The sequence below is a fragment of the Psittacula echo genome, assembly GCF_963264785.1.
Source record: "Psittacula echo genome assembly, chromosome: 3".
NCBI classification, from domain to species: domain Eukaryota; kingdom Metazoa; phylum Chordata; class Aves; order Psittaciformes; family Psittacidae; genus Psittacula; species Psittacula echo.
Window position 1 is genome coordinate 36,324,193 of NC_137736.1, and position 24,868 is coordinate 36,349,060.

At 40.7% G+C, this 24,868-nt stretch overlaps 1 protein-coding gene across 7 annotated transcripts in view; it reads right to left on the minus strand.

Moving 5' to 3' along the window:
• Positions 1–10,047: 10,047 nt before the first annotated feature.
• KDM6A (lysine demethylase 6A) overlaps positions 10,048–24,868 on the minus strand; it is a 160,582-nt gene continuing 145,761 nt past the window's right edge. For 3 of the 7 annotated variants that reach the window (XM_080613945.1, XM_080613941.1, XM_080613947.1), the window contains 7 exons: positions 24,417–24,531; positions 22,694–22,881; positions 21,299–21,440; positions 15,990–16,116; positions 14,932–15,102; positions 14,594–14,672; positions 10,048–12,579 (listed from right to left, as the gene is read on the minus strand). In XM_080613945.1, coding sequence (XP_080470071.1) covers positions 14,616–14,672; positions 14,932–15,102; positions 15,990–16,116; positions 21,299–21,440; positions 22,694–22,881; positions 24,417–24,531 — 800 coding nt within the window. In that variant the 3' untranslated portion in view covers positions 10,048–12,579; positions 14,594–14,615. The remainder of the gene's footprint in view (positions 12,580–14,593; positions 14,673–14,931; positions 15,103–15,989; positions 16,117–21,298; positions 21,441–22,693; positions 22,882–24,416; positions 24,532–24,868) is intronic. The other 4 variants (XM_080613946.1, XM_080613944.1, XM_080613942.1 and 1 more) reach the window with 2 other exon arrangements.

Consider the following 24,868-nt stretch of genomic DNA (forward strand, 5'->3'; position numbering starts at 1 on the left):
GTTTGCAGGTTAAAAGGACAGCTGTGAGCTGCTTCATGGCTGCTTTTTAAGCCATAGATGGAGCACAACAGGAAAGCCTTACCTGCTGTGATGTCTGCCCAAGTTTTTCTTGAAAATCCCTGCAACAGCGGGATCTGTTTAAAGACGCCACATTAGAAGTTCAGAGTAAATGTGTACTGACAATAAATAGGAAAAATATATGCACACACACCCCAGGTGGCTAAACAGCAGCACAACACAGTGATTCAAAGCAAACAGACACCCTTCAAAAAGTAGAAATCAAGTGCAGAAATTAGGCAAATTAGATGCAAGACTACAATAAGGCAGCCCCAGAAGAGAAATCCAAGGAGGTACTTGCTAACAGAGTGGAGGCTGACAACAAACCCTTTCTCAAACACATCAGAAGCTGAAAGCCTGCCAGATAAACTGCTATGGCCAGCGCGCAATCTCAGCACAAGGAGGCCCAAGAAACAAATCAGTATTTTGTAATGATATTCACAGGCAGTATCTCAAAGAAGAAATAGGAATAATAGTTCAAGTGAATCTGTTGAAAGCAAAACCAGGTAAAACCCACCCCAGTCTCCCCATTTGTCAGGGTGGGGAGCCTGTACATGAGGGATAGTGGGAGGGTCATGCATCTCACCTCAACTAAGACTTTGATGCTGCTCTGTAGGAAAGTTGGCAAATAATGGGTCTGACGGAAATACTACCCAGTGGGTGCAAGTGAGGAACCCTGCTCAGGGTGTGTATGACTCCATTAAAGGCAGATGCCCATCATGGGGAAACAACTAGGAGCAGAGCCTGCCAAGGGAGTCTGGAAAGAGTTGGGTTTTCAGTGCAGCACAGAGGAAAACAAGATAACCAGATGGGCACAGGCATGGGAGGATTTTCCTGAGGGAGGTCAGCCTTGCAAGATGTCATGAGCTTGAAGAGAGGCAACTGCGGAGGAAAAACTTGCTTCAAGGATTGTGGGGTAGTGAGAGGACACAACAGGAGAAGGATCCCTCTTCATCTTGTTTCTTACGTTCCTCCACAAACACAGCACTGGAGATCTGGCCCAATGTGTCAGCCTAACTGGATTTCAAATGTCACAGGAACAGCCAGGAATGAGGGCTGGGACTCTGGGGTGACATCCCAGCTCATGACCAGCTGCCCACTTCCAAAGTCCAAGGAAATATCTTCCTCAGTGAAAAAGGAGCCTTTAGCTTTGTGATGTCCATAAAATTAAAGATGTGAATAATTTAACAATATTTATGAATTAAGCTATTGCAGTATTTATGAATAAAGCTATTGCAATATAAGTGTGAGTCACTGTCTTCTCATGGAAACACTCTACTTTTCCACTGATACCTCCTTTTGGAGGAAAAAAAAAAACAAACAAACAAACAAAAATATTTGAAGGATCCTGATCCAGAGGAGCCAGAAGCCATCTTAACACCAGCGTTGTGAGTGGGAGGGAGTGAGCACAGCGTAATGGCACATGGGAGCTTTGAGATCCCAGATCTATTAAAGCATTCATTTGCCAGCCTAGCTGCTTTGCCTGTCTGGAAATGCTCATTCAGAGCAAACCTTCATCATAATCAAGAGGAAGTCATCAGGCAAAAATGAATCCGGTTTAATTCTAGAGGACAGGTAGACTTGAGAGACCTTTTATTTCAACATCTTAAAACAGCTTTCACTGTCTGTATATGGATTAATACAAGTTTCTCTCCTCTCATGGATTCAAAATGGTCCGAGAGAGTTGATCTGCTGTTTTGCTGGCTTTTTAGGGTTTGGAAACCTCAGGCTCAGAGAACTTGCTTTCCTCCCAGGTGAAACCTGGCAGCTCTGGAACCTGTCCCTCCTCCTGCCTCCTCCTGTCCTTCTTGTTTATTTTTTTGAGAGATTAAGTACCATGATCATGCTCTCTTTACATCTTACCCAAAACAGCTTCCTCTCTGGTTATAAGGCTGTTTTTTCTTCTAATCATTCTCCTCATTTACTAAGGCTGAGTCATTTCTCCAGGATGACCTTAGAGACTCCAGCCTCCTTGCTAAGTGGCAATTACTCACTCCAGAAATTGAGACCTTTGTGTTTTCTGAACTGAAACACACAGTGGTACTCCCCCAGCTCTACCTGGGGGCAAGCAGGCAGAGAAAACTCCTTTCCCCACCCTGAGGTGAAGCGTAGCTATCACCCTGTTTGCTCCCAAGGGACGTCTTCGCTGCCATCAGCAATAGCTGCCAGATGGCTGCTGTCCCCAGGGTCCTGGCTGAAGAGGAGCTCTCATAGAATCATAGAACAGTGTGGATCGGAAAGGACCTTGAAAGGTCATCTAGTCCAACCCCCCTGCAATGAGCAGGGACATCTTCAACTAGGTCATGTTGCCCAGAACCACATCCAGCCTGGCCTTGAATGCCTTCAGGGATGGTGTATCCACCACCTCTGTGGGCAACCTGTGCCAGGATTTTACCACTCTCATTGTAAAGATTTTTTTCCTTACATTCAGCCTGAATCTCCCCTCTTTCAGTTTAACACCGTCATCTCTCATCCTATCACAACAGGCTCTGCTAAAAAGTCTCTCCCCATCTTTTTGAAAGGCCTCTTCTATGTACTGAAAGGTTGTGATATCCCGAGCTGCTTTGGCAGCTTGCGAGAGGGAAGAGAAACCATTCCCTGGAAGTCACTGCAGCTGGAGAGGTGCCAGGAGAAAAGCTTTCTCTGGGGTACACCAGAGGAGACAAAAGCAGATCATAAAGAGAAGAATTAGGGGAAAGTCGTTATCACCCAACCCCTGGGTCCTTCAATTCCAACTTAATTAACAGAGCACGGTGGGGCAGAGGACCTTGTGGCATGAGGTGCTGTGTTTGTGCCAGTGCCGCCCCACATCAGATGAGAAAAACTCTGCTGGGGGAAACTTGCCATCCAAACAGATACAGCAAATCCATTAGGGAAGGCAGAAACTGTGAAAGAGGTTTCACTGCAAAAAATGCAAATGCAACTCTTTGCAGTCCATTTCCTATTAATTGGAACGCAATTTCCTTCCCCTGCTGGCCTGATAACCACTGCAGACCTCAGGGAAAAAGGCCATAATAAAATAATGGCCCCTCCAGCATAGCTCCTGTCCCATGGCCCTTTCCCAAGCCCCCTGAAAGCAGCAGATGCCCCTTGTGCCTGCTGACCTCAGAGTTCACCACCACACATCAACTGCACATCATTAAATTGCAAGATTTGCCACCGTGAAGTCACCTAAACCCAAGCCAAAACCTAGGGGACCATGTCAGGAGCACCCAGAGATGATCGGCAAGAGGAGCGAGATGCTCTCTGATGTGGAGTGGACATCCTGGGCAGAGGAACTTGATGCAAGGGTTACAAAGCCCAGCCAGCTTGGCATTAGGGCAGCAGCCTCCCATGGGGTAGATGCGTGGGCTGTAGCAGAGAAGGGGAAACGTGACTGTGTGCATGTGTGCAGAAAGACCATGCAGGTCCAGCTGAAGAAGTGAGGATGAAGCATATACATTTTCAGGTCAACAACTTGGATGGTGAATTATGGAGGCAAAGGAAGGAAAGATGTGACCTGTGCATGAGGCAGGCTATGACTCTGGTCAGAGCATTTTAGCATGGCAAGAGGCAAATGTGAGTAAACCAAATAAAGAATCACAGAGTAATTCAAGTTAAACCAGCACTTAAAACAGCGTTTCAGCAATGGGAACTAAGGTGCAGGAGCGTTGGAGGGAGATTCAGCTTTCAGAGTTTTTAAAACTTTGAGACACTTCATGCTTTCTCAGGCAACCCAAGCAAATGGGTCAACAAGACAAAGAAATACCTAATTTTAAAAGAATTGTTTTTCTTATATCCCAGTGTATTCACCACTGTCAATGCAGAATTGGGCATTGAGCTAATGGTTTTATCATATCCTCTGGCCTGGAAGTTTCTTCTAACACAAACCTGCTCCTCAAACCCAAATTCTCATTGCCCTTTGAGCATTAAATACACTGAGAGAAGGTGATGAGCATGGCTGAGACACAAGGAGTGTGTCAATGCACAGAAAGGCTCCACTAAGGATGCTCAGCAGTGACAGCATGGAGCTAAATGTTAAGAGAAGGTGATGTATTTTGATGAGAGATGAGCACACAACCACTAAAAAGCACCAAAATGAGCACACAAGGCATACAAGACATTTGGGAATCAAAAAGATATGTCAGAATAGAGAGAAAGAGGGCTTCTTTTATGGCAGATTGATAGCTTGCCAAAGTAGCTGGAGGAAGAAGGAGGTGCAAAAAACCAAAAAGTCACAGAGCAATGAGCAGCTCTTCTTTCTGTGTGAGATTTTTTTTCCCTGTGTTTTCAAGCTTCTGGAAGCAGACCCACCATCCAGCTTCTGGAAAATCAGAAGAAATGCACTTCCCTTCTCCCCAGCCACAGAAAAGCCCACTTTCTTAACTCTTATATCCACTGCTGCCTTGTACCCACTGCGCCTGAAGATCCCTGAGGGTTTGCTCTGAAGGCAGAAATTCTAAATGTGGATAATTGCTGGCAGGAAGGAAGGGAAACAGAGAAGCAAGATGCTCCACCCCTCTATCCTCCCTCCAGGTACTAAAATCTGCCAGAACGAATCTCCTTATGCTTTCCCAAGACCCTTTTCCAGCAGAGCTCGGAGTTTTCCCTCGTGGGTCTCCATGTTCCCCGTTTGCCTGGCAGCACCCATTGACCTGGCTGGTGGTGAGCAGTGAGGGGAGGAGGTGCTGAGTGGCCCCAGTGCCGTCCTCAAGCAGCCAGCAACTCTGCTGCCACTGCTCCCACTGCCTCCAGCCCCCTCCAGGGTGAACTGCTGAGAAAGAGGGGATGGGTGGTGAGGAGGGGACTGGCCTTTGCTCGAGATCAGGACTGGGAATATTTCCATGCTTAAGGCCAAACTGACTTTTCTAACAGTCTCCACATTAATGCACGGCGTAGTATTGTCCAGCATCACACCCAAACCATCTTGTGACTACAGCCCAGAGGGGAGGAAGTCACGGGTTGTGCTAGCAGGCCTCTGGGCTCTTACCCAGCAGAGGCCAGTGGGACTAGCAAGCTGGAGAAACATCAAACAGCACTGAAATAGCCAGCTCCTGGCATGCATGGGGCAATCAAATACCTATTCAAACACAGCACCACTTCATTCATACACTGCCATATGTTCTTCCATCTTGTAGTTGTGTAAATAAGCCGTAAGACAGCATTATCCATGATACTCTTCATAACACAGCAATAATTACTAAAGGCTCCATCAAGCTCTGCAAACAGCACCATGCACCAGTATTGAAAATTAGGAGCTGAAGTTGCACATATGGTAATTGCCAAGTTGTTTTGCTTGGTGCTGGAAAACTCATTCCACCGTTGCTTTTCAGTTTGTAGGTGCTAAAGGAGTGGCTTTTGAAAGTATCATCAGCTACTGACACGCGTATTGTTTCTCTGTTAACCAGAACTGAGGATGGATCACTGAACGCTTGTTCAAGTGATATTTTGTCTGCCCAGATTTTTGCCCTGCTAGGCTTTGCTCCTTTTGTTCTTAGTTCCTGCCTTTAAAAAATTGTGTGTTTGCACCTGTAAGACACTTTTCATAAAAACTGTGATTTTTCCCCTTGTTCTCTTAATTTTTCTTTTTTTATGGAAAATGTTTTCTGCTGTATCTGTCTCAGAGATAACCCTGTAGAATGTCTGACTGGGGCACACAGATAAAAGCTGAAAGCTGCTGAAGTAGGATTTAAATGTCAGGCTGGCACTTTACTTATAGCCACATGGTTACAAACACGGTTCAGTACACTCAGACACAACATTTCCCTTCATCCATGTTTAGGAATACCACAGTCTCATGTTGCATTTGAGTGCTGTGAGGGATAATGATGAAGGAAACCTAACCATGTGGAGCCAGGGTCTTTTTTTCTCCTAAGACAAGTTCTTGGCCAGAAGTATAGCATTTTACTGCAAACCACAGCATCGTGCCACTTGAGTGCTTGGGATGGCACCCCCATGGGGAACCATGGGGCTGAGCTCACACTGGTGTTTCTCAGTAACATTATGTTCAGCCAACCTGTCACTGAAACCAATTTGGGTTTTAGTTTTAAATCTGCCAGCCAGGTATCAGGTATCTGCACCCTTATCTGATGACTCCGTGTCAGCATCTCTAAGCTGTCCAGGCACGTCTGCCTCCTCAAGCGTAACCATGATCACTTTGCCACCTAAAAACTCACCTTCCCAACTGCTCTGACAATGCTTTCAGGGTTGCATCGGCCTGGGAAGCATAAGCAGATAAAAGGCTGGGAAGAGTCTTAAGGAATAACAGCCCTAACCCCCCTCCAACATGTCTCACACCTCCTACTGATTGGTGTCCCTGGGCTGATCTAGCCCCTGGTGATGTGGGTTTGCACCCATCCCTGCTGTGGGTCCCCCTCAAACTATTGTGCTACTGAAAGACTCTCAGCAGTGTTGGACTACTGGAACCGAACTGCAGCAGATGCTCTTCTTGCATTGAGCTGGACTCCCTGCCCAGTGCTGTTACCCTCAAAAAAACCCTCCACACTTCCCCCTGAAAAATACCCCATCCTGTCGCAACTGTAACTGGTTGTGAGTTATTTTCTTTGGCTTTTTTCACAGCCCCACTCCACTAGCCAAAATTCACTCCTGTCTTGAGGTCCACTTTGGTTCTTAAATAGGTGATTTTTGCACTAAGCTGAAACAGGCCTGCAGACAGCAGGTGACCCAACCCTGCCTGCACCCATTGCCCACCCCTCAGCCTCCTTCACATGCTGGGACAGTCCTTTGAGTTACTGCTGCACAGGTCAGCCAGCCTGTGGCACAGCCCACTGGCAATGATGTACTGAACCCCTAGAATTTCCATGTATTATAATTGAACATATTAAAACTCCAGCAGCGGCCAGGACATGAACTGCAAGTTGCACTTTGCATGTGGCATTGAAAGCTAAAGATGTTTGACCACTGCTACAAGGAAAGTCCAGTTTCCTCAAAGAACTACTCAGTTACCCACTGATTTGGTGCTGAAAGTGCAGAGGAAGAAAGACCTGAAAATATTCTTCCTTCCTGTTCATCTTTCTCTGTGCCCAAAAGGCTGATATAAATGACAGCCCAGCTGCATGTCATTGGACATGAGGGTGGTGAGGCACTGGCTCAGGTTGCCCAGAGAAGCTGTGGCTGCTCCATCCCTCCTGGCAGTGTCCAAGGCCAGGTTGGATGGGGCTTGGAGCAACCTGGTCTAGTGGAAGGTGTCCCTGCCTATGGTACAGCCATACCGAATTTCAGTGTTCCCATGGACTATGGCAGTGGCTGGCTTGTGTGCCTTGGCTTCAGGTGGGATCCTTTCAAGTATCTCCCAGCTCCATGAATTAAAGGAGTTAGCGCTTTAGCCCATTTGTTTAACCATTAGCCCACCAATTAACCGTTGCCTGGGCTTTGCTACTTTGAAATTGCTACCCACTGTGTCCATTCAGGCTTGGTCTCCCTTTTCACCACCTTCAGTCCCAAACCATGTGTCACTCCCTATATCCTGGGGAACAGCACACATGTAAACCAGGCCTGAGAACAGCTCCTACCAGAAACGAATTGTGGGATCCATCATTTGAAAGCAGTTCTTCATCCTGCTGGAAACTGGATCATGCTGCTTTCAGCGAGAGATGAACCATGGCCCTTCAGGAGCTCAGGGGCAGGACTGGAAGGAGGCAGTGGGCTCGAATGATAAACCCATTTCCATCCCACCTCCACCCTCCACAAGTGTCCCCCTACTGCTGTGTGTACACAACGCTCTGCCATTTCCCAGGCACGAGCAGCAGCGATTGGATTTTAATGCTTTATCAACAGGAAGGTGGCAGTGGCCTGTAAAACCCTGTCTCTGCTGCCCGAGTGATGAAACTGGAAGCTGAAACCTCACTGCTGTTTTCACTATGAGGTACCTTTTCCCTTCTTCTATCTCTCAGATATGTTTTATGGCTTCCCAAAGTAAGTAAGGAAACATGCACCTCATCCTGTACCTAATCTTTTGTAACTTTTAATGGGTGCTCACCTCCTACCAAGCCATCCTTCTCCCTTACTACTGGCACTGCTGCAGCAAGTGATGGAGAGCCCAGCACCACTCCTCAGAGCAAGGCTGCTGGCACTCGCTCCAGTTCTTCCAGCCTGTGGTGGCAGGGTGACAGCTCCTGTGGGTCCCAGCCTAGACATCCCACCCCATTTAACCTCCAGCAGTGTGGGCTCTGCCCCAGGGCCAGCGTGGAGCCTGCTCTCCCTCTCCACCGGCCATATTCTTCAGCTTTGCATGTAGTTCCTGGCACCAACCAAGAAATGTGTCAAGTTGTCCCACCTCAAATATGTCCTCCTTTTCAGAGGAATGCCATTATTTTCCTGGAATGAGGGTGCCCTGGGGCCTGGTGGGCCCTGTGCCTGCATTGCTGCCTTGCTAGCAGCCTTCTCCCTGGTATCCTCTGCCTTCCTCTGTGGGGCCCTGCAGGTAGCAGCCCTGCACTGAGCTTGCTTGAACTTGAGCTTCAGCTTTGTCTTCATCTTGAACTTGTCTCGGCATCACCTGCATCCTCCATTCTTCTGCTGTTAGCATCAGCACAATGGAAGCAGGCAATGCTGATTGGCTTTGACCTGCACTACAGGTAAATTGTCACCCTCATCAGCCTTTTCGTCGTGCTGCATTGCTTGCTGATCTCCCAACTGGAGTACGTCCTCTGTTTGGTTCTCACACTGGCTAAAGCAGCCATGAAGATGCTGCTTCCCCACCACCTTCACCTGTTGGCCTCATCTCAGCTAGTGAATCATTGGGCCATGACTCTCTGCTATGGGTCCTGACAAAATGGCTCTGACCTAGGGAAGCTCAGGCTTAAAAATCCTCTTTCTAGCCCTCTACACCAAGTAACATTTTTACTTCAGCCCCCTTCCCAGGATCAGGGCAGCAACTAAGGGTGAGCACCCTCTTCACTATCATCTCAGTGGAACCCTCATGTCTTTCATCTCCCAACCAGAAAATGTGTGGCCAGGGTATCACCAATGTGGAGTCCCCACGCCTTGCCCACCTTTGATCTAAGAACCTGCTCTACTGTGCTGACCTGAACCAAGCTGTACCCATTTAAGGAAAGCAACATCATTTTAATACTATTTTTAAAATCCTTCCAACTAGAAAGGCAGAGATTAAGGATACTTCGTCTTTTGGATCAAGTCACCTGCTATATCAATTTGGGACGTTTCGGGAATTTTCTGTCATTAGATACTTCTCTCACTTTCTACTGACCTTTCTCTAAATACTCCTTTCTTATATAGCCACCAACATCATTACTTCCCAAAGGTATTGACAGGACTTCACTTCGCCAAAAAAGCAGAGAGATCTTGCTCCCAGGTTATGTACCTGATGGAAAGCTTAAAAATATCAAATGCTTTGTTGAAGATATTTATAGAAGAACTTAAATTAAGCTCAGAAAAAAGTGATGATTCCCTCTCCCCATTTACAGATTCCTTTGTTGTCAAGCTCTTTCAGGACACTTCTCATTTCTTCTATTCTTTTACTTTTTTTTTAAACACCCATTTGTAGATCTGCTTTTATCCATCCCCTAAAAATGCCCTTTGTTCTATTAGCTTGTACTTTTAAAAAATTCTTGCAATGAATGCCACGGCTTTGGCTATTTTCATCCTTTTAGAGTTCTATCTTTAATTTGCCTCCTACTATAGCTTGTGGCCACAAGCAAATCAGAATCATTTGCAGTATGGGGCTTAGCTGTGGAGCTCAAGGGCTCCAACAGCTCACGTTCCTCGGAAAGCAAGTCACTCCCCTCCACTCAGCTTAGGACCCCCATCTCCCCCCGCCCTGCCCAACTGCTAATGCTTGGAAATATCCAGGGGTTCCAAATGTTCAACTTGCATCATGTGCTTCATAATTTAAGAAGCAGAAGTGCTTCGTAATAACTACAATTGATAAAATATTGTAACTTGTGCTTTTTTAATAAAATGGAACAAAAGCATTCTAAATCATAGCAGCTTATAGATCAAAACTGTCCATGGGTTAGGAGCATAGTGTAATTAAGAAGTATGAAAACTGCGAAATATTAAAGCCCTGCAGCAATTCAGATTCATGACAAAACCTTCATGCAAAATGAGCAATACTGCCTGACGCTCTACTGATCTGGTCTCCTTGGTCATCAGTGAAATATGAATTCTCTTCCTTGGTAATGGCACATCCTCTTTTCCAAATGGGAAGAAAGGTACAAAGCCCTTTTTGTTAGCGCACAGTAGCTCTTTCCCTAGTTAGCAAAATTCTTTTACAGCACTGAGAAACGAGGACTTTTTGTTTACCATTAGTTGAGGTAAGTTATCTTGCTTTTATTTGGGTTTAAGACTACTGTAAAGGAGTAGCTTTTCAGTTGCAGCATGGTTTGTCAAGATTACAATGTTTATGACTGCATAAAATACATAAGTAAAAAATTATGATTTGTAGAGTTTGTTATCAAGAGCTGAGACTTACATCTTTACAGAACTGCAAATACTTGCTTCCTTACTGCTAGTTGGTAATTTTGCTGGCAAGAGCATTTGTTACGATTTTCTTCAACCTCTATACCCTTTTGTCCAACTGCTGTAAGAACTAGCAAGGAAGTGAGTTATAATTACAGTTAAACTGCTGTAACAGCATTAGACAAGCTGTACTGATTCTTCATTAAAACACCCTTCGTTTGAAGCTACAATGTAAGAGGCGATTCTTTTTGTTCAAAAGAAACTATCAGCATGCTCTGTGCCTTTAACACTTCACATTGATTACAAAAAATTTAACAATGCAATCACTAACATACCCCACTAATGAGAAATTATGAGAAACTGTTTGATGCAGAACCTTCTGCATCAGTCAACTCTGATCGATCAGAAAGCTATCAATTTTGAAATTTAGATTTAATGCATTTTCAAGAAGCTAATGAGAAAGGAGCGACTTAAAATAAATACCATCATTAAAACTGCAAACTGTTACAATGATATATTATAAACTTGTCCTAAATAAACCTAGTGCTTCAAAAATTTACCAGTGAATTCGTATTACAAAATATGTGAAAATACAATAGAATACCACAAAACAACGTCCTTTTTCGGGGTCAACAATGACGCCAAGATGATTCAGTCTTAACTTTTTAAACTGTTAATAGAACATATTGTAATATAGAAGTTGCCATTTGGTTGAATTCTAGAGAATATCCCCACCCAGAACTCAAATTCACTTTTTTCATTCCTCCTCTAAAACTAGTGCCAAACTTCCTGTCAAAGCCAGTATTTTCTTGGAGAGCTTTAAAGTTTAGCCATTACTTATTTTCTACTACTACATTTTGGCAGCAACTATTTATTGGTCTGTTATTGCAAAAAGTGCAATTTAACAATAAACCAGTCTGAAGGTCATTCTATGTCTTGCGGATACATACCATATATTTCTTTAAAAATAATCATACTTTTGTAAGCAATACTTTACAGTAGACACCTCAAATCTACCATAGATGTAAAACTTAAAACGAGAAAAATTTAGTCTCTAAATCTTTATACACATATTTATATTCGAGTTTCTATATATATTATATATATACACAAGCACAAGAGTATATATAAAATATATATATCAGATTCAAAAAAGAACAAAAACTGGGCACTGTACATAAAATCTTTTTAAAACTCAAACAATAGAAAAACTTTAAACATTAAACAATTTTAATAAAAGTTTCTGTACAATGCTAAGCAGTTTTATTTACATATAGAAAATGTAATAGGAGTAGTGTTTGAAATTACAGAACTCCTTAAAATTTCAATGGCAGGTAATCTGGAAAAAATAACAGCATTCCATTCACAAATATTTTCAAGCAATAAATATGTATTTATAAATAGTGTAAATTTACATCAAGATTAGAAACAAAAATCACAAATCTGAAGTTTATTCCTTAGTCTATGTGCAACCCATTTATCTTTGTGACTTGGCTGTTAATTGTTTTAAATTTTATTTAGGAACCAAAAGTGTAACCGTCATGGTTTCAAAACAAGACAGAAAAAACATAAAAGCAGTAAAAAAATTTATATCACCTAACTCTTCACATTAAAAAAAAAAAAAAAAAAAAAAAAAAAAAAGTTGCCCAAAGAAAGACTTAAAATTTCTAACTACCTTACAAAGAAATGACCAGCTAAGCTAGTACTTTTTCCCAGGGAAATTCTGAAGGGGAAAAATGGATGAAACCAACTCATCAGCCCAGAAACAGAGAAATACAAAAGAGGTGGTCTTCAAGTCAGTAGTCTGTATAATGTTGCCAGTTTTGTCAGATATATACAAAACATGGAATTATTTTTTTGAAGTACAGCTGGATGAGCTTTATTTGTTTTGAGTTCTGGAGTAGGAGGCAGTGCTCTCTCCTGTCCAGTTGGTTGACACTCCGCACTTGGAAGGTTGCATAGACACAGCTTTCAGCCAGCAGCCTTACGGGATAGCTACAAAAATCAGTGGTGCAGAACTGGGTCACTTCCTGAATATCAGAAAAGTTTTCATTTAATGTCCATGAAAAAATGTCAAGATGAGGAGGATGGCAATGGAGGAGCCTGAAAAAGAAAACATTAAATTACCTTTTCTACAAGGGTGTAGAACTCTGTTGTTTAACCAAAACCTGCACAAATTATAACCATGAGAGTTTAAAGTCACAGGCACTACAGTTTTATAGGTCTGGACTCTCTTAAGTGGACACTGGCATTTTTTTCCAACGTACTCAGATACAACATGCATTTTATGACTACTCTGCATTAGGATTTTGCCTATACTGCAGACTGGAGTATGCCGTGGGAATGTCTGTGTCAACACGATGTGAGCTGCCAAAGAAAGTCCCACTGTAGCAGGAAAGAGCTCCATGTGGGCTCAGTTTTGAATTATTTTAAAATATTCTAAAACAGGGATTCTCAACCTGTTTATCAGTGGGAAGAAGGACTGTCCATTTGTGGCTCTCCAAAAGCCTTGTGGGCTTCATTTCCTCCCCCCCGCCCCACCTTTACCTAAACAACAATACAGAACCCTGAAGTTCTGAAGTTAAGAGATCTGTGGTAGGGATCTCGGAGATCTGTGATAGGGATCTCAGATCCTCTTATATAAGGAGAAAGGTGTTTTTTTTTTTTTTTAATCATGGAAGACACCACCAGAGTGGCTCAAGAATGAGGTAAGCTACGTGTCTTGTTCCTGCCTATTTCAGGAGACAAGGTCTAGAAGATGGTCTAGAAGATACCCAACTATTTCCCATTACTGCACTCTCTGGCATTACCATCAAAACACCGAATCTTTGATGGCATTTCCTTCTCTTCTTTTCCTGCTCAACAGTCCTGTCATGACATGGAATCCCTTCAAGAAGCTGCTTACAGTCTTTAAAGACACTTTAAATCATATCATAGTACCCACCCTATGAAGCACTGACACTAGCTGATCCCTGTTTGCTCCAAACACAGAACCTCTTTGTTAGGCCTATTGTACCTTTGCCATCTGAAATTATCTTCACCCTGTGACTTGCAACAAACCATAACTCTTTTGATGTCAACTTTTATGCTGTGACTCTTCTCAATTGAGACTGTATCCCCTTTAAAAGAAATTAGTGTGTGCACCTATTTCACAGAAGGACAATTATTAATACCCTTCAGGGCTGCAAGTACAGGCTCTAGTGGGGGAGGGAGCCACTCACAGGTTGAGAACCCTTGTTCTAGGGACAGTATAACGGTTACCTATATAATGTTACAAACACAGACAACAAAATACCCTTCCCTCTCCCCTCTTTTCCGTACAGAAACGTTCCTGCCCATTTCCACTCAACTGGATGACATATCTGAGAACAGGTGGTTATTTATATGCTTTTCTATAACATCACTTTGAAATGTCTGTATTTCACCAACTGTAATGACAACGGGCTCCTAGAAGTATGAATCGAAGTTCAGCCACCTCAGGCTCTGCAGGACCAATGAAAAGAATTAAGTTCAGAGGATATGGTCCCACACGTTTGCCAGCCTCTGCTGCTGAACCTTGAGGCCTTGGCTCAAAAGGTCACAACTTAATCATGCTAGCATGACATGAAAATAACTGTCTAGACATACATTTTCTGCAGCGCCTGGAAATGAAACACAAGACACAGCCACTTCTGGGCTGTTGTATTTAATCTGACATGAAATTCTTGTAATGCTTAGTCCAATGTTTGTTTCCTCTGACAGAAAGGCAAGGCTTATGAACAAAATCCAGCATCGCTTTCATTGTGATTACAAACAAGCCATCTTTGCCTGAAACAATGAAACCTGGTGAAATGTTAAGACAGTTGTGCTGACATAGTTCAAAGCAGGAGGCTGCCATATATAGCAGAAAGCTATAATGGCAAAGAGGCTTTTTGCTTTAAATTGAAATGCAAAGGAGGCCCCAAGCCAAAAGACAGAACTGTTTGAGAGCATCCACTTGCTAAGCAGAAGGACAGTGCTGATTTGGGAGGGGATGGGTGGGGAAAAGGAAGGGGAAAGAAGGGGTCTGAGTGCATAGGATGCTCTGCTGCTATACTGACTTCATACCACAACCAATGTATTAGAGATGCTCTTGAACCTGGTGCTAGTTTCTCCAAGCTTCACTGTCCTGATTCTTCCCATCTCCATCTGATCCAGTTATGGTCTTCAGGTGATCTCTATTGGATTTTTAAAGCCACAACTTTATGAATTGTAACATCATACTGTTCCTGATAACTCAGTGGTTATTTTCTGCAGTAAGTTACTGTACTATTTCACATAATTCTGACTCTTCAGTGTTTTGTTCAGCAAATATCACAAACAACCCATACCTCCATTTGAATCAAGTCCACAGTACTCATACAATGGAGTACCAAGACAGTCTACAACTGCTTTACAAATAATGTATTTATCCACCCACTTATTAATTTGACTTACTAATGTAAATTGATCATAGACATGCATCAAGTCCTCCATTTTGTACTGTTCTAGCACCACAAAATTTTCCAGGTTCGTGCTTATCTTTCTTGCACAGTCTTGGCAATGTACGACATAGGTCTTTCGAGAATTGCTCTCACTAGTGACAAAAAGCAGATCAAAGACTTCCACCTATTAGACAGGAAACAGAAAGTCAACAGTTACAATTTAATTTTTTAGAAATTAAAACCATGAAACTATATTTTCTTCGAAAGTTACAACCTTAACCTGTGCATGCAAAGAGAAAAATTACATTTGTGCAGGGAAAATCTATCCTAAGGCTCAGGCAAGTGAAATATTCTAAACCCACTAATATTACACTTACGATGTCTGCATGAACAGCGCTGTGGGAAAGCTTCTGGACAATACTGGCAAAGCATGATTCATACTCTGAATAGGGGTTACTCAGTAAGGTGGGGATTTACAACAGTTATACCCAATTTTCCATTTTTAAATTTGTCTGCAAAAGAAGTTTATGATTTATTTCCTTACTACTCAGTCATGTGCCTATCCTACTCAAGAGGCTCAGTCAGAAGACGACTAGAAACTCATTCTCAGGAGGTAAGAAAACTTTACTTCCTGTTAAGCTTCATGAAAACTATTATCCAATACTTTAAAGATATTAACAGAAAGTAGAATCAAAAATTCCAGGAAAAAGGTATGTCCCTGTGAGGAAACTGCACTTAAATTGTCTCTCTTTTGGGGCTGTTGACTTCTGAAATACAGATACACCTTCAAAATGAAGCTGAGCAGATCGAATTTTATGCAGAAAGGGATAACAACCTTTTATAATAACTGAGAATTGAAAATCGACTTTGTGAGTAACAATGCTGTGGAAGTACTGTGGAAGAAACTGCAGCCTATGTCTAGAAAAACAGCTTGATAAAGCTCTTTGAAGCCTGTACAGCATCACATGTATGCTGCAACTTAAAAGCAATATTAAAATAGCAACAACAGACAGGACAAAATTTAAGTAACTATTATAATAGCACACAATCCCCACACATATATTTACTGACCTCACAAATGCTACAGTAATGAGCTGGCTCGTCCTTTGCTCGCCCGTGCCAGACAATCTCTTTTCCTGCAGCAATTAGAGCTTCCCTCAGTGTCTGACACTGTTTAAGAGTTCTTAACAGGCAGTACCTGTAAGCAAAACCAGTTGTATATTCAGTTCTGTATTAAACTTTATAGGAAGACTCAAATAGGATTAAATTTCTATCAACAGATAGAAGTAAAATTCAGTACCTGGAATTTCCTCTTCCTGTGCAATTTCAGAAACAGCTGGCTACTAAGAATCACTGGACTCATGACTTAGATAGAAGTCAAACTACATGATTATGGACCTTTCAGTACTGCCCCTGGCCTTGCAAACAAACTGTATGTTTTCGTTTTTGACTGGAATGCATGGATGCTCTTTTTTTAAGCACAATAAACCAATGTGTTTTTGAAAGCCATTACTGTATTTTATTTTGAACAATGAATGTATTATCAAAAAAGCTAGTTCAAACTGCTAAGTTCAAATTGTTTACATTTTGTGTAAATGACCACAGCCTAATCCAGAGAACTGCTTTAACTTACATCCTAAAAACCCTATTACTCCCTCAGCACTACTAAACTTTCAGCTACCCCAAGTCCTGACAGGAATAACTTTACATACAGTGTAAGTAAAATCCTTTTAAAAATGAAAGATAGAATATTTTCTTCCATGTAGAACAAAAAAGAACAGGTTGGTGTTAGAGAAATTAGTCCCTTCAGAAAAAAAAAGAAAAAAGAAAAAAAAGGAATAAAGACAAGAACTGGTCAAATGGCAAACTCAACAACTCCCAGTTCCCCTGTGAAAACCTCAATTTTATCTTCAGAGTCTTATACAGTTCTCTTCTGTACTAGAAAAACCTAACTTGTTTTCTAGCACTGAGCTACATACGTTCTCTAAAAAGAAGTTGGCGAAGTAGGTCGCCAGATTTCTAAATTACAATGTGATTTACAATAATTTTTAGCTTTCAGCTATCCTATTTATTTGAACTGCAGCCTTTGCAGCCTTTAATCTTCTCCTCCACAGGGTGGTTATGTTACATGCTCATTAGATACAGAAGGAAGACTGAAAAAATGTAAGGGGAATAAACAACACTGGACAGAAAACAAAGTGCTCAAGAGTTCTATCAAAATATTTTCAGACTTGATCCTTCTCCTATTTTAAAGCCTTAAGATATAATATATAAATCTGTATTAAAGAAAAATAAAAATATTTCGTTCATGGGTTTCCAAGTAGTTAACAGAATCTGAGGCTTACTTTGAGATATTCCCCCCTTGATGTTTTCCACTCAGACCATTCATCTTCACCCAAACCAAGTCTATGGCTTCATTAATACCCTTACCGTCAGAATAATGCAAAAATGAAAGCATGTTTCTGTATCAAACATCATGTTTTCATATACCAAATTCAAAGAGAACTGAACAGCTCATCAAGCTGTAACTTGTATGACTAAATCACGTCCAGTCAAATTCCAAGTACTTAAGTACAATTTAAAATGGACATCAGGAAGATGTCCTGATTTATTCTAGAAGGGCAGTAAGAAACCTGTTTGAATATTCAGATCCAGTAAAACTTTTAGAACTGTGAGACCATCCCAACGGCAATGCAAAACTGACCTCTTTATACCTTTCAGTAACGTATCTTCCCTACTGAATACAAAATGTATTTTATCTGGCTTCATGATTTTGTAAAAATCCTTTCTCCCATGTCATGTTCTTTTACGTTTCTAGAACTATTTTTGTAAAAGAACTTAGTATTTCAGTTACTCTGGAATTAATTTTTTAAGCCTTTATTACAATGTTCCCACTACCTCTAAAATTTTTCTCTTCCTCAGATGCATTTTTAAAAGTCCTTCTAGCTTCCATCTGAGAGGCCTGCAGTTATTTTTTTCTTTTCTTGAGGGTCCCTCAGTCAAGTTTTACATCATTTTGTCTGCCTGTGGTCCTGCTCATGATTCTACTGTTAATACCTTTAAAAAAATCTCACGAGGAAAGCTTCAGTTTTTGCTCTTTTATCTAGCAAGAGAGCGCTGAATTGCACATTAACTAAAATGTAAGGAGATTTCAGATTCTTCCAAAAGCAAAGTCTCCTATTATTTTTTTTCCCTAGTGCTATTCTATTTCTTTTAATCATTTACCTGCTTCCTAATATTTATATGTATCCTTGAATTCAACTTTATTTTTTCTGTAGTGGTTCCTTTCACATAACCAAGTTAGACATATTTATATTTATCTTTCAAATTGGAATCACAAACTACTTTTTATCATTTTCTAAGAGCTATATTCTTTTATACTATTCTGATACCTAAAAAGCCTCAGAGACAGAAGTCAAACTGCCTAAACACTTCAGGTATCTTCAATGTGCAATTTTAGACACAGACTCTGTAATTGGCAAGAAGATGACAACTGTGTCAACGATACATTTTTTTTCCTGGTGACAAATGAGAAGTCAGCTATTCAAGATGAATTCAACCAGCTGTATCAGAAATCACTATTTCTTAAGTGTTTTTATACACTCGCGTACATGCACACATATATATAAACACACAAATGTCTCTATTTTGTACACAGTAAAATCCAGGAAAGTTGGACAGCAGCTACTTGCCAGCTGCTGCTATTTTTCTGCAGACAGGCAGTCCACAGGAAAGTTATGCATGAAGATTTATACATTTCCAGTATGCTTACAAAGCCACGGTCAGACACTAACTAGACTGTGTATTCTGGTGACGCCTATTTCTAGGAACAGCTGTATCATGATTTAGAGGCGGCCACAATGAAGAAGTTTTCTGATGTCACTGCTACTAGATGTGTTAAACCAGAGCTCATCATTGGATCTTCCTTTTGCACACATAGCATAGTACTTGGGATTTGGCTGACAACTAACTTGGATGGAAGACTTAATCCAAGTAAACTGGAAATGGTATCAGTAGACTGGAAACCACAAAAGTATGCAAGACCTAATTTTGTATCTGCTCCTTAGCATCTCTGTTTATTTGCAATCTACACCTTAAATTTAGGTGTCTTATTAGAAACAACTGAGCTGCTGTCAGCCAGCAAGATGACAGGAAACTACCATGTTGTCTTCTGTGTTTCTTCACAATATTGTAAGCAACTCTCTTGGAAAAGGATGCTATGCTCAGTCATGTTTTCTCTTTTTAAACCTGAACCACAGCAAAAGCCCCCAAACTTGTGCAAATGCAAAATACAGGTGGCTGAAATATCAAAATCATACTCTGCCAAAAACATTCTAGAACTGCTCCGAGCTTTAGAACAGATGCCTGCCGGGCTTGGGAAGATATATAAAGATAATTGTGAAATATGTTTGTGTTGTGGGTTTTTTTGTTGGTTTTGTTTTTTTTTTTTAATGCACATTTTGGCTTCCTCCCTCCCACACCCTGCTTTTCTTTTCTCCCTGTTTCTCACTATATCCCTTCAGTTTCTACTCTCCCTTCTATGACACTATGAACCTGAACACTAATAGCTTATTTGAAGGGGCAGGGCAGTCAAGCCTTCAGCAAAGATTTTCTCTACCCTAGATATTAGTTATTAGATTTTAAGGAACTATTCACATAAAATGTTATTCCAAAGTCCAGCTTTGCAGTGACTACAAACTTGCCTTAAACTTCCAACATTCTTGGTTCTTACGTTATCATTTTACCAATTCTACTATTCTACAATACAGATGTTCAAGCCTAAAATAAAATTGTGCTGTAAACGGTATCTCACTCAGATGTCATCAATAAATCCTACTGGGGAAAAAAAGAAATTATTTTTCATTGCTCTTTTTTGCATGTTAACCCACACTTTTTTCAAAGGTCCACTTCCAGCCAAATTAAAAGAGGATTCAATTCTTGTGGATCCAATATATTGATAAGATTGAAGACGTGCTCAAGCTGGAAGCTCCTTTGTTAAGGCTCAAGGAAACAGGAGTGCTGCTACCAGAGTATTCTCATGATGAGTAATTTGCTTTGGAATTAATTCCCCACTTTCTTTAGGACAAACCTATGATATATGGTGAACGGTTCATTCATCCCTCAGTCTAGGTATAATGGTGCAGCAATATGAAATATGCAATATTTGCTTGAAGTTGCACTATTTGAAGAAAATTACTAAAGATGCTCCAAGCCTGCAATATTCCTGCATTTTGGAGTATGCATCTAAAAAATGTCACTAAACTCAATTATCATTTTGCACATCAATTAATTCATTGTTCAAAAGAAAAAGCAAAGGGTAGGAGGCTTTCAAATTCCTACTTGACTTTATTTAAAGCATTTATACTAAATCTCCAAATGACAGAATGTGAACACTAACCAGAGGTTCTAGAAATGTAAAATTAAGTTTGTCCTGGGTTCAGCAGTAGCAGTCACTTTTTCTCCTTCTTAGTAGCTGGTGCAGTGCTGTGTTTTTGACTTTTGGCCTGGGACAGTACTGATAAAACCGATGTTTTCAGTTGCTGGTCAGAATGTTTAGTCTAACCAAGGACTTTGTGAGTCTCATGCTCTGCCAGGGAGGAGGGGAAGCTGGGAGGAAGCAGGGACTGGACACCTGATCCAAACTAACCAAAGAGGTATTCCATACCACAGCACGTCATGCCCAGGATGTAGAACTGAGAGTTCCCAGAAGGGCTAGATCGCTGCGGGGTGGGGGCAAGGCACCGGTCGGTGAGCGGTTGTATTCTCTTCCCTTGTTATTTCCTTTATCATTATTATTATTGGTGGTAGCAGTAGTGATTTGTGTTATACCTTAGTTATTAAACTGTTCTTATCTCGACCCGTGGGAGTTGCATTCTTTCGATTCTCCTCCCCGTCCCTCCAGGAGGGAGAAGAAAGGGGGGGGGGGGGGAAATAGACTGCCTGGTTCTAATTTACGGCCTGGGCTTAAACCACGACAAAGTTTAACTTTGCTGTAAAAATGACTAAACACTGTAATATTTGGGTTGATGACCTATTTTTTTTCTTACAGTAAGTATTCTGAACAGCTTTTGTCATCTAATTCAACCGTGTCTGTCAACTGCTGCAACTGCTGCAAGAAGGCTATGACATATTTAACAAAAAAGTTAATTATATCACTCTGAAACTGTGCAACAATAACATTAATTAGAACACAGTAAAATTAGTAATATCTTGATTCTTTGAAAAACAGAATATAAACCAAATTTGGCTTGATTCTCAGGAACAGAAGTCTTATTAATCTTTATAATTATAATCCTTATAAAGGATTACTTACAAATCAATTATTGTTTTATGCTTGAAGAGGAAAAGGGTACAGTAAAGTTCAAATAAATAAAACTTACTTTATCATTTCAAAAAGCTTTGGATCTGAGACCTTGATATTTCGAGCCATATTCCATGAAAGATGAACCATGGGTACTATGGACTTAACACTCTGCAGTTTATTCCACTCGTACCGTTCCACTGCCAATTTATATTGACAAGCTGTACAAAAACAAAATTTCAGAAGCAATTAGTGAAATTAAAAAACAAGTATCAACTGCAGCCGAAATAACTTGATTATAATTCAAATTTATATGTTTTAAGGCTCAATTAAACTTCATTCGCAATGACCCATTCATTCCAACTACACTTGAATTCTACAGAATTTCTTTCACAAAGTGCATTTATGATGCTAAAGAACACACAATACCACAGCAGCAACAACTATCAGTGAAAAGAAGTTACTGACAAGTGTTCAATTTCTACGATGAACATAGAGCAATATTTCAAAAAGGGTTACTTAATACATTTTCAAATATAGCAGATGAAAAACAAATAGCCTGAACTTGAAATGTCTGCATCTCTATTCACTCTATCGTAATTTTACAATGCTGTAGTATATAATTTGTCTTGAAAATGAAGACTACATCTTGAGAGGTTTGTTGCAATGGGTCAGACTTTTTCATTATGCAGCCTACTCACCCCACCCTTTTAGAAGAAATGTTTGGCAAAATTTACTGCGGCTGAACATGTGAGTTCTGTATCAGTCAGTCTTCCAATCCTGGATATACTATTTATTGCACCATAATGAAATGAGGACACACCTTAAAACTCTTTAAGAAAACAGGGGTTTTTGGAAGTACATTCTCTTCAAATGATTCACAATCATTTTAGCTGAAAAATTTCCCTTCAGTCTCGCATCTAAAAACTTTCCAAGATCATGGTTCAAAACTAAAGACTTCTAGAGCAGTTAAGTCTGAAAAACCTAATATTCCTTTATTAACAAAATTTTACAACTGTTCTAATTTCCTAATGATTTCACTAAAGAGCAATTAGGTATCCACTGTCCCCAGAAGTCAAGACTGCACAAGTCCTTAAATTCATACGCAAGCTGTAGTGCAGTCCGCTGGGCAGAACAGATTTTAAGAAAAAAAAGCTAAGAAATGGGCTACGAAACATTTTATTCTGCTTGTGTTTGATATACAGCTGTTAATTTTTACAAGCACATTAAATGAACAAGCGCAAAGACTGCATTCTTGCTGCTTCCTCTTACCAGCATTATTATTTAAACCTTCAACACATCATGTTTTAAAATACAGTATGGGTGGGGTTTTTTTTTGTTTTTTTTTTTTTTTTTTTTTTTTTTTAGAATCTAGTAAAACATGGTAAATTAGTAAGAAATTGTAGGTTCCACGGCGTAAGTAGTATCCTATCACCTAATTATGTAGTTCAGCACAGGCACTATTCAGCCATACCTGTAAGAGGGCCAACATTCCATGCAATGTTGTTGCACCAGCCGATAGCCTGAACCCAATGAACAGTGCCAGCATTTATCCACACCAAATCCCCCGGTCTTTGAATAAATCTATAAACTGGGACATTGGCTTCATACAAGTCTTCCAAGTTTGGCCACCAAGATCCCATTAGAAAATTCATATTATTCCTGAAACAAGAAAAATGAAGATTTCAGCATTTATCAGCAAACAGTGATACTTCAATGAAATTACCTCTAAAAACTGATCACCACGATAAACACTTGCAGCATCTAATCAGGGACCCAGGAGGACCAGTCAAAAGGAAAGTTCCATCTATAAAGTTCCTGACCCTAATCCCACATTTCATATCCTGCAATACATTAAAACACTAAACCATCTAGTTCCCATGTGAAGTCAGTTTATGGCTTCCAGTTATGTTCTACTTTCTATTTCCAAGTATTCTATTGATGCTGAGGCAGAGAAATCATTGGTCAGATCTAGTGACACTGGTGCCAAATACTGCATTTTTGACCAGTGACTGATATCATATACAGACCATATCGGCTCTTAAGAATGCTTTCCATTTTGAACAATGCCAACCATGAACTCCTACTGTCTGTATGCATGTGAAGCTTATCCACACAACAAGCAACCCCTTAGCACCATCTCAACCGTGATTCAAAGGTGCGTGCTACATTCAGCCAAGAAATGTTGACCCTCCTGAGAAGTACTGAAAAAACATCTCCATATGGTTTTCCTAAGGACTAACTCTTCCACTATGGTTATGTAAAATACATGCTTCTCTCCCATCCTCTTCCCAATTTTATACTGCTTTTATACCGTACCATGAGATATCATTCACAATTCACAGTTTTCAAGAAAGACAATTCAGTGCCTCTATCAGGCACTCTAGACATTTTATGAGGTTACCGAGATATTAGATTCTCTGTCACCATCAAAGGACAGTATCATGAGGGTAAAAAAGGCATGTTGTCATCGGAGACACTGCAATTGTATCAGTGGAATTATAATTTTGAGATGGCTAATCTTTGTGTAAGTAGATGAAATAAGAACAGTTGACAGTAGACAGGCAGAAGATAGAGAGTTCAGAGACACCCAGATGAATTTGCAGAGCTCTGGAAAAGCTCCGAAGAAATGTCAAGAGCTTAGTCCAGTTTTAACTGGGCAAGATGAGAAACAAAAAATTCTCCAGTAAGATCAGCTTCAGAGGCTATGGTCTGAGTACTAGCATGATCAGGGGACACAATTCCTCCTCCTCCTCCTCTTTTTTGCTTTTTTGGAGAGTGCATGTGCAGGCACATAGAAACCCCAATATTAGAGTGTCTCCCTGACCGCCAGAGCACCTCAACTTCCTCAAGCAAGCTACAAATATGGCAAAGCATGCCATGACACCTCCTGGGGTTTGAGTAAACTGAACCCGCCCTCTAGATGCAGCAAGAAACTATGCCAAAATACCAATGTACAACATGTACATGAATCATAATAAAGATTAACAGCATGCATCACCAGGAAAATACTCCATCACTCCCCAGAAAACCAAAACGAACTCCCAACTCTAGATTTTGCATTTTGACTTACTTTTCTGACTACATGGAAACACCATAAAATAATGTCCACTTAAACCACCCTCAGTAATCTCCCCCCATTAGGTCTGAGAAAAGCACAGAGAACTTGATAGAAACAAACAGCACACCCAGCTTACTTTTCACAGAAGTCATTCATGACACCCCAATAGCTTTCAGGGACAACAAACCATTCACAGTCACCTGGACCAATATTTATGTTTACTGAACAAAAGTTGTTATTTTCCTGATGACCTGAAATGTAGAGAAAAATAAACACACTGTATGTAAGGCTGATCTGTCAAAGTAACACTAAGAAAATGCACAGCTACTACCATGAAACCCCCTACGTCACAGTTCAAGTATTTGTACAGATTTTTTTATGACATGCACACTATTTAGGTACTTCACAGTGTTAAGAAACGCAATTAAGCTACCAGTGACAAGAAAATTCTGCTTTTGTTAGTTTGTGGGAAATGAGTATTTGGAGCTACTGATCTTGTGAATCTGACCAATATTTCAGCAGTTCCCTTTTTGTAGAAACAAATGCTTCAAGACACTAAAGCTTAGATTTTGTCTTTTATGATAGCTC